This window comes from Tenebrio molitor, chromosome 3, assembly GCF_963966145.1.
Source record: "Tenebrio molitor chromosome 3, icTenMoli1.1, whole genome shotgun sequence".
Lineage (NCBI taxonomy): Eukaryota > Metazoa > Arthropoda > Insecta > Coleoptera > Tenebrionidae > Tenebrio > Tenebrio molitor.
The window spans coordinates 1,069,385-1,082,737 of NC_091048.1; the positions used below are offsets into that span (position 1 = coordinate 1,069,385).

General features: G+C 38.7%; 1 protein-coding gene across 9 annotated transcripts in view; it reads right to left on the reverse strand.

The window, feature by feature from the left end:
* LOC138127435 (myelin transcription factor 1) overlaps positions 1-13,353 on the reverse strand; it is a 282,760-nt gene that overhangs the window by 5,155 nt on the left and 264,252 nt on the right. For 5 of the 9 annotated variants that reach the window (XR_011158232.1, XM_069043515.1, XM_069043511.1 and 2 more), the window contains 10 exons: positions 7,526-7,598; positions 7,419-7,459; positions 6,732-6,926; positions 5,581-6,445; positions 5,343-5,526; positions 5,146-5,291; positions 4,507-4,760; positions 4,203-4,443; positions 3,244-3,438; positions 3,103-3,165 (listed from right to left, as the gene is read on the reverse strand). Coding sequence is in view for 8 of the 9 variants with exons in the window: in XM_069043515.1 (XP_068899616.1) it covers positions 3,103-3,165; positions 3,244-3,438; positions 4,203-4,443; positions 4,507-4,760; positions 5,146-5,291; positions 5,343-5,526; positions 5,581-6,445; positions 6,732-6,926; positions 7,419-7,459; positions 7,526-7,598 (2,257 nt within the window). In the remaining variant the exon portion in view is untranslated. The remainder of the gene's footprint in view (positions 1-3,102; positions 3,166-3,243; positions 3,439-4,202; positions 4,444-4,506; positions 4,761-5,145; positions 5,292-5,342; positions 5,527-5,580; positions 6,446-6,731; positions 6,927-7,418; positions 7,460-7,525; positions 7,599-13,353) is intronic. The other 4 variants (XM_069043516.1, XM_069043512.1, XM_069043517.1 and 1 more) reach the window with 4 other exon arrangements.

The following is a 13,353-nucleotide window of genomic DNA, read 5'->3' on the forward strand; positions in this document are numbered from 1 at the left end:
TTATTTCAAAAACCGGTGATGTTTCCATGATTCCAATATTACCAAATTTTCTTTAAATGTTTGAAAGGACTCTCAGTGAAAAATTATGTAAATTAATGTAGCGGCTATTGAATTAAAATTACTACAGAGTATTCTACAGCGATACGTAATAATATAATTAATCAATCATTCCTGAATTTTTTGAGAATCTTAAATCGTTTAGAAATGGGTGTTTTCGATCGGGCGGGAAAACTTGAATCACCCTATATACAGTATGTCCCCGGATTGAGTTTACAAGAGGAAAAAAAAATTTTTTTTTGATTTTACGTAAAAACTTCAGAGGAATAACATTTTTTGCTTCATCTGAAACCCCCAATTCCGTTATTAAAATCTCAGTATTGACACACTGTATTCTTAAATTAACATGTTTTGTTAAAATTTGGACTTTTTATGTTATAAAAGACTTTTTAATAACAGAAATGGGGGTTTCAGATTAAGCAAAAAATGTTATTCCTCTGAAGGTTTTGCGTAAAATCAAAAATAATTTTTTTTTCCCTCTTGTAAACTCAATCCGGGAACATACTGTATATCTAATGACTGTTATCGTTATTCCTCTTCATGTTTTTTATTTTTTGAGTTATTTTAGATAGCTTATGAGACAGATAATTAAAAATGAATGCTGTGAAGTAACAACCACTTACATATTACCAACAAAATTAATTTTAATATAAATTATACAAAACATTGTTAGACACGTTTTCTTTCTTTGTTCTTTAAATGTAAATGTTAAGAAAAAGGAAAAATTGATGTTATAATTGTTTAGAATTCCTAGCATTTTTTTATTATGAGTACTCTATTTTGTTTTCCAAATGTAATTTGTCTAATATTTTTTCGTATATATAACACAGCTTGTAAATAGTTATTTGTACAACTAGTTATGAAAGTCATACTTTTTTTCACGAATTTGCAAATAAGTGAAAATAAGAGACTTTCATAACATGTTGTAAGTATACACTATTTTTTTGCATATCGATGTAAGTTGAGAAATTTGGTCTAAAAGAATTTATGAAAAATTATTAAAAAAAAATAGGTATGCTTTGACAATCATCTCCAAAGAGATGGAATAAAATGATGCAAAAAAGGACTACCTTCACCACGCTTTTTCGTGTAAAAAAGTGCTACTTTCACTACGATTTTGCGTGTAAAAAAAGTGCCACTTTCATTACGATATGCAAAAAAGTAGAATTCTGCAATTGAAGATTCATTAAAATTTTTAAAATCATATTGATCAGCTTAATCATACAATTCTTTTACCTATTCTCCAAATTACATTTCTTTCTGTGTTATGATTACGACTACAGTGAGCGGCAAAAGTATGGAATAAATTCATTAAAAATTAAACAAAATTTTTTTCAAAAAAATCTTTGAACAGGTCAATTTTAGTTTATAAAAATACATATTTTAATACAAAATAAAATTCCAAGCAGTCATTTGTTTTCGAGTTATGACGTCATCGATAGTTTTTTTAAATAGAAACCCCCTATTTTTGTTCTTGATTCTGATAGGCCTTTTAATTGTCTAAACGCCAGTATAAAAATTTTGTTATCTTACATAAGGAAATTTTTGAGAAAAAAAAAAATAAAGTTGGAAAAAATAAATTTTATAACAAACAAAAACGAGTCAAAAACTGTGTTAGTAAGTACTTAAAATTATGGAATTCAATGTTCGAATTGCCATCCTCCAGCTTGTTGACAATAAGCAAGTTTATGAAGAAATTCCCCCTATTTTAGTTATTATCTAGTTTTATCCACGCAATCAATCAAAATTAAAATTTCTATACGTTGTGTTTCTGTTAAATGAGTCATTTTCGAAAACGTTTTGTAATACAACTAACACATACGAATGAAATTGACATTAACATTTGACTGTTTGATTTACCTACTTGATTCTTTGACTTGTTTTTGTTCTTTATAAAATTTAATTTTTCCAACTTTATTATTTTTTTTCTCAAAAATTTCCTTATGTAAGATAACAAAATTTTTATACTGTCATTTAGACAATTAAAAGGGATATCAGAATCAAGAAAAAAAATAGGGGGTTTCCATTTAAAAAAACTATCGATGACGTCATAACTCGAAAACAAATGACTGCTTGGAATTTTCTTTGGTACTAAAACATGTATTTTTATAAACTAAAATTGACCTGTCCAAAGATTTTTTTGAAAAAAATTTTGTTTAATTTTTAAGGAATTTATTCCATACTTTTGCCGCTCACTGTATAATAATATGTTTCAACCACACTTTTCTGTTTTTTAAATTGAATCTATTAATTTCGTACTAATTTCTTACATCTATTACGAAAGAGTAAAGGGAATAATAACTTAAAAAAAAAACAATGTTTACTATTTCATTTTTATTCAAATTCTTTAACGAGAAGTGTTATTGTGTTGTTTAGACACAAAGTCACATCAGCAATTAATAATAAAAAAGGAAAATAATTTATATAAGTTAAAAATAAAAGTGGACCTAAAACTGATCCTTGTAATATACCATTAGAAAAGTAACGGTCGCCGGAGAAATCTCAGTTAATTATCTTACTTTTGTTGTTTGTTGGAACGGTGAAAAATTATCGAGTGGATATAAATTTTTGTAATCAGCTTTATTATTATGTTTATTCTTAAGCTTTCGAAATTTCTGTATGTATACAGAGTTGTGTGATCAGTTTTTAAATATTTGTAGTATGTATACAAAACTTTTAGTGAATCTGTGCGTCTATAAGTACATAGTTTGAGAGAAAAAAAACTGCAAAATGAGTTAAAATGTGAGTGTGTTATTTGAAAAATGAAACTAGATCGATTTCGAGCAGAATTTAAACTGCAAAATCTTATGCAAGATCGTTAAAAACGTCGATTTTTATCCGTGCTAACCACGAATCTCGTGTTTCTAGAATATAAAAAGCGAATTGCCATAACGTCAGTGTTATTTGTTCAAAAATAAAATTACGAAATTGACTTGCCCAATTTAGTCTTGTGATCAGTAAGCGACACGTTTAACCAAGTACGTAAACATTACGCATGCACAACACTCACTAAATCTTTTTAAGTCACGAGACACTTAAAATTACCTTCTGTGCGACAAGAATTTTCCGGTCGCATGTCCAGAACCGTCACAGCCCGGTATGGGACATCTGACAGCGTGAAATTACCATAAAGTGTTAGCCAAAGAATAAGCACCCGACACTCTTCTACTTGACGGTCGCACCTACCTAAGGGGCTCGCTGTCCTGTCCGTCGCGCGGCTTGCTCTTCGGTTTGTTGGCCCTCGGACATCCCGACAGGCTCCGGTGCGACGAGTAGTTTCCGGTGACGTGACCGGAGCCGTCGCATCCCGGTGTCGGACATTTCAGTTCCTGGGAGTGGGCCTGGATCTGGCTGCGGTCCGCTCTGGGACAGCCGGAGAGGCTGGAAACGGCAAAAGTGCGGTCAGTCGCCGTCGTTTCGGTCGTGGCGTTTCGACAGTCAACTTGGGTCAACGTCTGTCAAAATTGTATGTGTTGTGTGTGAAAATAGCGCACCGTTACAACAAGGACCTGACTCAGTTTTAGCCAATTCAGTTCAGACATGGTCACAGCCGGCACTTTTGGATTTTGCGACAAAGTAGAGGGATTAGCGACTACCAAGCTAGGACGGGACAAGTGGCTTTGCTTATACCGTTTTTAAAAACGTCTATTGCCATTACCATTTTAAATTTCATCCGAAATGATCCCCAAAAATGCTACTGGTGCTTCCAGTTTTCACCGGTCAAGTATTATTTCAAATATTTATCTCGGACAAAACGTTTGGTATTCACTGCGCCTTGTCCCCACGTTTAAAACCAGCAAGGACTATAGTTATATTTTTCTTTGATGCCCATTTTTGATCGGTGGTGAAAATCAGGTCCGGACTCACTTTCGTGGGTCGGTATGAGCATAGCCTGTCCGAGAGGGATCGACACGTAGCTCTACAGTGAATGCTTGCCTTCTGTGGGTGGCGTAGTTGCCAGACACGTGTCCCATGCCATCACAGCTAATGGTCGGGCACTGAATCAGCTCCTTACCGTCCCTGCCCCTAGCACAGGGACGTACTCCGCTGTAGATAGGCCGACGCGAACTGCCACCAAAAACCGCCATTATTCACGGAAAAGCCCTCATCTTTTCGGCGCTTCTTACAAAACAAAAGATACTCACCTGGCGTCTTTGTTGGGTGGCTTGTCGTGCTGAGACATCGTGTGTTGCGGGGGTGGCATCGAGTAGCACGGACCGGGGGAGTATCCCCCAGGGGGCGCCGGATATCCCGTCGTCACCGAACCCGGATATCCACCGGCACAGGAGTAGCCGCTGGTGGGGTAGGGCGTGTAGGGGTTGGAGGTGTAGTCGCTGGCGACGCTGGTCATGCCGTAACCGGGATGCGGACTCATGGGACCGTACCCTGAACACGCCGAAATCAGTACGAAAATCGCAAAACTGCACGGGTATAGGGGTGGAGACTTACCGGCGGCGTCTCTGTAAGCGTCCATGTAATGCGATCCGCCGCTGTCGGGGGTGGATTCGCGGCTGTACCCTGAGCCGGGGGCCAGTACCGGACCGGCGAAGGTAGCGACGGGTCGTACGCCACTGAAATTAACGGGTTCATTTGCGGTTGAAAAATCGACAGGTTCTGTTTGCTCGTCGCGGGGCCCGATGAACCCTGGCGGTACCGGAACACCCTCGCCGTGACCATTCTGGTATTGCGGACTTGCGTCGCTGCTAACAAAAATCGCGACGGTCACGACTTCCAAAAGTGATTTTGTTTTTGATGTCGTGGTGGAGAGGACGAGGGCAGATCAATGGATCCCGGTAAAATGTTTCCAATTTTATGTTGCAGAATTTTTAGTTCATTAACAGTCGACAACTAGTGCGTCAGTTGTTCAGACTTGCATCTTTTCTTAGGTGTTCCACAGGGTTCTGATCTTGACCCCCCATCGTTTCATTATTACCTGTCAAACCGATAAGATATGGATACGGGTACGGAAATATTTTTTACTGGACCTCCCTCGTCTCCTCTCCACCATCACGCACCACAGAACCCTCAAACTCCGTGGCTCGAGTGGACCGCGCCGCGATTATTTCCAACTTATTATCCTTAATATACCTGTGGGACAACCGGCTGACGCTCAGATCCAGAGTCTGACCTTGCGGACTGGGCACCTGGGGACTGGCCGAGAGATGGGGACTGGCGGCGGCTTGCGGACTGCCGCCCACCCGCTGACCGCCGTAGTGTGGGGAACTGTAAGCCACCTGCAACCGCACGAGGTCATCATTTATGAAGGCGAGATGATGTCCGGAGACCTGTGGGCTCGTCGTCGTGACGCTCGACGTCGAGAGGTCGATGACTGTGCCGCCGGGGGACGTGTGAGGGCCCGGGACTTTCATCTGGGCCTGGGCCGTCGTCACGCATTTCACCGAGAGGTTTATCGCCGAGAAGCCGAGCGGAAGAGGTGGACCTCCGGAGGTGTCGTACTGGTACATGGGTCTGCGACAAAAATTTGTCACGATCGATTCAGGGGAGGATTCGAGTTGTTTTCACCTGGGGTAGAGAGGTCCGGACGATTCCTGACTCCCTTCGCTCTTCATCAGGGTTTGCGACGGATTGACGGCGATCTGATGGTGCTGAACCGCCACCGCTTCCTGTTGATATCTCTGGTCCTGCTGCTCTTCCATCGCCCCGTACCCGTAGATTCCTTGCGGAGGTACTCTCGGCGGCGCCAGCGATTGCTGCATCGTGACGCACTGACCAGAATCGTACCGCTCGAACGCCGTAGCAGTACCGGGGTCGTATGGTCGATGACTCGCGGAATTGACCATCGACGAGTCGTACGATCTCGTCACTATCTCGTTCGAGTAGGTCACCACGGGTCTCGGAATTCCACCCATCGAGTCTGTCATGTCCGTGTAGGATCTGTCCGATCTGTGGTACATCTCTTCGGACATGGGCGACTGATGGTAGGGTGAGCGATGGGGCATCTGGTGCTCCATGGGATAGTTCGATTGAGGATTTTGGTGCGGTCCCAGGTGGTGGAGTTGATGCGGGGGACCGCGCGAGTTGATGGTGTCCATGCTGGACATGGAGGAGGAGTTGGAGTCTTGGTTCAGGTAGGGTTCGTAGGCGTTCCGCATGCCGGGTGGAGGGGATCGGCAAGTGCTCGTGTTCATTTCGGTTTTAGGCACGAGCAGTTCGCCTTGGCCGGACACGTTGCAACAGCTGCTCGGGGTCATTTCCGTTTTGGGAATCTTCATCATGTCGGGTTTGAGCGAAGGGTTGGATTTGTTGTAGAATTGCTCGTAGGAGGATTTGGTGTCGGAGTCGGGGTGTTGGTACCCGACCAAGTAGCTGGGTTTGACGTCTTCAGAAGTTGGAGTGCGGGGACCAAATTCGTTCTGACAAGGCAACGCTACAAACGTAAAAAATAACATTATCGAGGTGCAACGAAATGTTCGAAGGAGATATCTGTCAAGTTAGTGAATCGTAACAGTTTCTTGCTAATTTGTGTTTCGACAACGGCTGATTTGATTTCAAAAATTGAATTGGAATTAGCACAAAAACTTCGACACTCTCTAATTTTTCAGACTTGAACAACGTACACTTTCCACTACGTGAGTGTCAAGCCGAACATCCAATCGTAGCCATGGAATTTTACGTAACGTAAAATAAGAAAATTAGCGTCGGTCGCCACTCACCGAATGCGGGTGTGTGGGGTGATTTGATACGGTGCAAGCTGGATTGGTATTTTTGCTCACGTGCGGCCTGTTTATTGGCCGCTGCGATGGGACAGCCGGAAAGGCTCCGGTGCGAGTTCCGGTTGGAGCTAACGTGCCCTCGACCGTTGCAGCCCGGCGTGGGACACTTGAGGATCGTTTCGTGCATGGCGAGGACTGCACCAGAACCACATTGAGTATAATCGAGGGGGCGGCGTGTGTGTGCGTTTATCACATCCAACAAATCGCAACGAACGCTTTAGGGTAGAGAGTAAAAAAACGAAAAAAAATGTCGAATTTTGAAAATCCGATTCACACACGTATCTCATTTGTTATACTCAATGTGCCGGGCGATCCTGACTGGTAGGGGGGTGCGGGGGATGCATGGGATGCTACCAACTACACATTGCAACAAAAAAAAAAAACAAGATAAAACAAAAGTGATGCTCTCTACCCCGTGAAATGAAAAAAAAATAAACGTTCGGAGACGAGATAATGAAAAAGCAGTGGTGGCAACTTGGCAACAACTAGACTGGATACCGTTTATCGTGGGGCGGACAATAGAGCCGATTTATAATGGATGTAAAATGATAAAAAGGGGAGGATGTGGCTGCGATTTTTGGTTGCAGTCTAGTTGTCTCGTGGACGTCTACATTCTTTGAAACTTACTTTCTGGAGTTACTTTATCTTTACGCGGACATCCAGATAGACTATATTGATAAAAAGTAAATATTAGCTTGACCGATCGTGAACGGGACGTATTGAAATGGATTTACCTTCGATGGTGGGAGTAGAGTCCCGTGACGTGGCCCTGGCCGGTGCATCCGGGTGTCGGACATTTGCTTCCTTCTGGAAAATTTGCGTGTCACAATAAACAAAGGGAATGGAAGGAGAAGCTAATTATTATTTGTATTGTTTTAATATCTTTCGGTATTATGTGCGGAATAATTTTAATAACAAATACGAATAATAGGTAGTTGAGACGAAAAATAGGCAAGTGTAAAACAAATAATTATGTGTGAAAATTAAAGAAAGTGAATTTTTGTAAAATCGAAATTTTACTGATTGCCGGCATGGATTTTTGCTATATTAACATCTTTTGTTAAAATTCTATGTTGTGAAAAACTTCTATAATAATCGAAAAAGAAATGCAATCGTTTTTACTTTACTTTTTGGTCCTTCGGTTTATTTTTGACGCATCGTATGCCATTTCGTACTGTTAATTATTTTTAAAACAATACATTCTAACTTAGACACCATTGTCCATTGTACTGTGAAATGGATTACAAAAATAAGAAAAATAATAAATCTAAGAAGCTTGTGTAAACGGGACATATTTTTATCGAAGGTAAAATAACAAGACCTAATTTTTTTAATTTTACGAAAACTTTTTGCTTTGGCAATTTTAAGAGTTGAATTTGGGCATTTTTTATTCTGGTTAGGCCCGAGAGCTTTAGCTCGAGGATTTAACCTTTGAATAAAAATGTTCAAAAATCAACGAGTAAAATTGAGTAAAGCAAAAATGTGAAAATTGGGAAATTTATCAGATATTAAAATTAGGTCGTGTTATTTTTGGCAAAGATTAATTCCCGAATACAAACTTTAAAGTTAAGTAATTATTTATTTATAATACAGTTATTAAAAACACAATTATTAAAAACAATTTGAGAATCTGACAGGAGTAGCATGGAATCTTTAATCACTTGACAGATGCCAGAGTAGTAGGACGTTTTTATCGCGATAAACAATTCTGATTGGATGAAAGCAAGCGCTCTGATTGGCTGAACACGCACGTTTGATGTATGTGGTAATTAATCTGCCTAATTAGTAATTACACTTCCTAATTTTGATTTATTCGATTTTGTTACAAAAATACACAACTATCTAATTTCTAATTATTTCTTAAGTCTCTTAATTATAATTTGTGATTAAAATTCTTTAACATTATTATTATAAATTACAGTAAAACGTAAAACGTAAAAATTAAGTAAAACGTGAAACGAGCATGAACGAACATTGTCGAGCAGCAACAATCATACAAAAACATAATAAATATCGGTTTCAGCAATTTTTTTTTACTCTATTTTACCACTTAGTCTCTATTATATCATGAATAATTCATTCATTTTAACATTTAACGTTGTATACAGGGTGTCACTCGTCTGATTCAACGAAAAGATTAGATTTTGTTGTTAAAAATTTAATGTAAAATTTGAAGGTATTTGAGCAGTTACATTTTGAAACAATTGATGAAAGATTGCCAAGCAACATTTTGTACACCCTTTAAAGTCTGTCAAAATTGGGCGCGCTTTATTAGAAACGTCAAATTGTGTAAATTTATTGAAAATACTCTAAAAATTGAATACAATAGTAGAAATTTCAATATTGTTGAAAAAGGAAACAATTTTTGCCTATGGAGAGTGTCGTAAGAACTTTAATGACACAATTCGTTTTCTCGTGGAACACTATCCAAATGTAGGCTTTACAAAATCTAAGGTTAAGAGAGTCGTAATTTTATTTGAAGACACAGGAAGCGTACGTGAACTAAATTACCTTGCTAAAATATCCCGATCGTGTTTTAGTCCTTTATGGAAGAATTAAAGCATCCAGTATAATAAATTACGTCCAAATGTTGTCTTGAACTTTGTAAGTGTTTGTAAGGTTAGAAAGATAAACGTCAAATATGTCACCTGCGTTTGTGCGAAAAGGGGTGACCAAAATTCGGCAAAATTGTGCATTTGTTTCATACGCGTCTACGTTTTTTCATCTGCGGCCACGTTTAACACAGTTTTTTTCTTTTTTCTTACAAACCAGACGTCTTTCAAGGACGAGTTTCTCCCTGCAGCATTTTTTATTGACGATCAATTTTTTGATGTAAATCTTCAGTGATTCAACATTTTAAAAAGGCATGTAAAAATTACGTTTTTAAGACTTGGGTAATTGCATTAATGAGAATTTATTCTTCACCGTCTAAAATATCTGCATTTTAAATTTCACAAAAATCCGTTGGAAAATAACCGAGATATTAGGCTCGAAAGTCTTAGCTGAGACACCCTGTATATAAATAAAACTGGATGTCTGTCTATTATTTCAAAATTTAAACAAATTTTGAAAAATTTTAGATTACTTACACGATACAGTAGACATTTTAGCAGTTTTTAGAATGTTTTTTTGTCAGGTCAGTTTGAATCCACTTAACTCAAAAACTAACAGATCGATTTTCTTAAAAAAAAAAAAATGTTAGAATTACGAAATTTCTGATTGTGTTCTATTTCTTTGTTACTTTATTTGATCACAATATGACGTCAGAAAAGGGCACAGTAACGATAAATCTGTGTCGTATATGAGCCAGCTTCGCTTATTTTTGATTCGTCGGTTTTGATCTACTAAGCACCGTGATAAGTATCCATACGTTTTCAGTTTTTTAAAATTGTAATCCTGAACGGCAGAAAAAATTCTTTATGGCTTAAGGGAGTGATTCTTAACGTGATCCGCGAATGACTGGGGGGCGTTATATCTTCAAAGAAGGTCGACGAAAGCTTAAAGAAGCGTCATGAGCTTTACATGAGTTTTACAATTTTGGATTTTAAATCTTGACTTAAGTTTAGTTGCCCCTCTCATTTAGGCACCCCTGGGCTACAGTTCATAGTTCATAAGAGGTTAAGACGCCCCTCATTTATTTTAAAAGGAAAATAACGTCACAGTACTATACATTTAATGGCCGTAGGAAAATAATGTAATGAAAATGGGCCCAATCGTAAAAAAAAAATTGAGAAACGGTGGACTACAGGAAACACTACAACTCCTATTCCTTCTAATTTCTTAATTTTTACCTAATTTCATTTAATTTTTTATCAAGTTAACTATGTTGATTAAATTAAATCGACTAAAATTTGTTTTCTTTTATAACGCTTCAGTACTCGATTGGGGACAGCTGAAGCACAGCTAGACAAATCTTTGAAGAAACTTTCAACTAGAAATTCAGCTTGATATTGACATTGTCACATTCCTTAACTGTTTCATCGCGGAATTTGTCAACGGTCAATGCAATATCAATATAAGGCTGTGGTACATGTACTACTATGCTTTGAAAGTGTTAATATACGCGAGCAAAGCCGCAGGCAAAAGCTCATTTTAAATTTGAATTATTGCGAAAAGCTGCTACCACTAAGTAAATTTTACATTCAGTAAACTAAATATTTGTGACAAATAATTTTGCTAAAGAATAAACTATTTTCATTATTGTTCGTGGAGCGGTTAGATCACGTAAAATTTAAGAGTAGCATAAATTATGAAAACTTTTGCGATGAAGCGAAAGCAAGAAATCACTTTCGTTATGTTATGTTGGAGCACAAACAGAAGCAAAAAACGCAAAAAGCTTATTCGAATATAACGAGTGAGCATACGCTGGCATAGAAAAGCTTGACTAGTGATAAATAATGCATAAAATGAGCACGAACGAACACGATTCAGCAGCAGCCATCATATGAAAACAAAAAAATTCTTGGTTAATAATAATTAAAACAAATTAGATTAACACAAATTGACTGTCAAAACATTGGTCATGTTTGTTGGTGTTCAATCGTGCCCGATTCTGTTCAAATGTTAAAAATGTAAATATTCTTTCCAATTTTAAATATTATTATTATTATTACTGTCACGAGCATCATTAATGTAATGTAACAACCAAAAAGTTAGAATCAATTATCACAAACAACCAGGATTAATAAACCAGACAAAATAAATTAAATCAAATTAAATAATGAAATTCACAAATAAAGTTTCCCTCCAGCTCATTATAAATTACCTAATTAACGAAGTCTGTCGAAAAAGCGGCAAATTCTCATGTAAGTTTAGACCGTACTGTAATGTGTATTTTATTAATGTTTCAGCATTTGATTTGTGAATCGTAATAAGGGGTTAATGGCTCGGGCTCCAACAAAGATAGTATTTTCGATAATTACATTAAAATCTCACTGCAAGAAAAGCGTCCCTTCTTTTTAATTAGCCCCCATCACACAAAAACTAATAATTCATCGTTGAAAAAGTCAAAATAAACTTGATAAATTAATAATTTGTTAAAGTGACGTTACGATAAATAATGCGACATAAGTTGACAATAAAAAGTCCGGGTCGACTGATTCCGTGAAAAGGGTTAAATAAAGCAACCCCACGAATACGTTTAATTTACCCCATTTTAGGCGCGGAGGGTTGAATTATCCCTTTATCTGCACTCCGAAATTCACTGAAATGCACTGATTTCAACCCAGTTTTTTTGATTGACAGCAGAAATGAATCGTTTTATTATTGCCAGGGTAGAAAACGGTTTTTAAAACGTAATTCCACGCTTTTTAAATAGTTTAATAACTATCACGTGATAATTGGTCGACGGAACGATCCGATCGTGGCCGTAACTACTCTGATATTTGCGATTATTTATTTTTAATGCGAAAACAAAGGATTGCATTTTGCCCGGCGCATCCACCATTTTTCGTAGCACTCCGGCCGCATCCGGAAATTATTCAGGAACCGGATCGTGTCCGGCGCTGGCCATCTCGCGTCGTCCTTAAATTAAAAGAGAAGGACGCACTCCTTGTGTACATCTTGGCCGTAAAACTCCGCCCTGGTGGGTCGATTAGCCTATCCCGGATAACGGGTGGAGACTCTGTGGAAAAATGTTTTTTTCCGAAAAAAGAAACCGCAGCCGTGAATGGAGGGCGATGCGGGTGCGCGCGGACTCGGTCACCGCACCTGCGAACTGCGCCCGCCGCCAACGCACCACCCCCGGTTGGCGGACGGAGGCCGCGCTTTTCCACCCGGAATCGATCACGTTTCTTAAATCAGGTGGCGAGAGAGGAGAAAAAAAAATCCGCTTTCGGCCATCATTGGCGATGTGTTGGTAATTATTTATGTTTTAAAAGGGTTGGAAGAGAGGGGGCGGGCGAGGGGCGGGTAGTAAGGAGACTGTTCGGAACCGAGTCACGTCGCTGTCGCTGACATGCCAGCTTATAACTTGTATCAAGTAAACCCATAATACTACTTGCGTCTTTAGATGGCGCCAGAGAGCCAGGTGACAGCTACGTGCCAAGAGAATTTCCGGGGCCCAATTAGAACTTTAAGGGACTTACGGGGAGAGATCATTAAGTTTCGGGGGGTAATTTATTATTAGGCGGATGTTGTACGGAATCATCGTCGAAGAGGGGGACACCGTGTGTGGACAAGGTCGTAAAACTGAGAGCCAAGAAATTGAGAGTGATGACATCTATAAACAAAGTTCCGTACTAAGATATCACCGGAAAACACTAATAACTTGATGGCCGGGATTCACATAGTCGGAAGACCTTGAATCTAAGACTCTGGGATCCATTTTATGTCCTTTAAGTTTCACGTGGTCACTGCAAATCTTGAGAGACTTTTCTCTCTGTTTTGGACGTCTTTATTTAAGGACATATGCCACATTTCGACGTTAATAATAATTGTAGTACACACCCATTTTACGTTTATTATTTAACAACTTTGCTGCGACCTCTTCAATCTTCGTCTTGACACTTTTTTATGGCTTTATCCAAATCACTTTTACTGTCATTAGTTAAAGTACCACTTG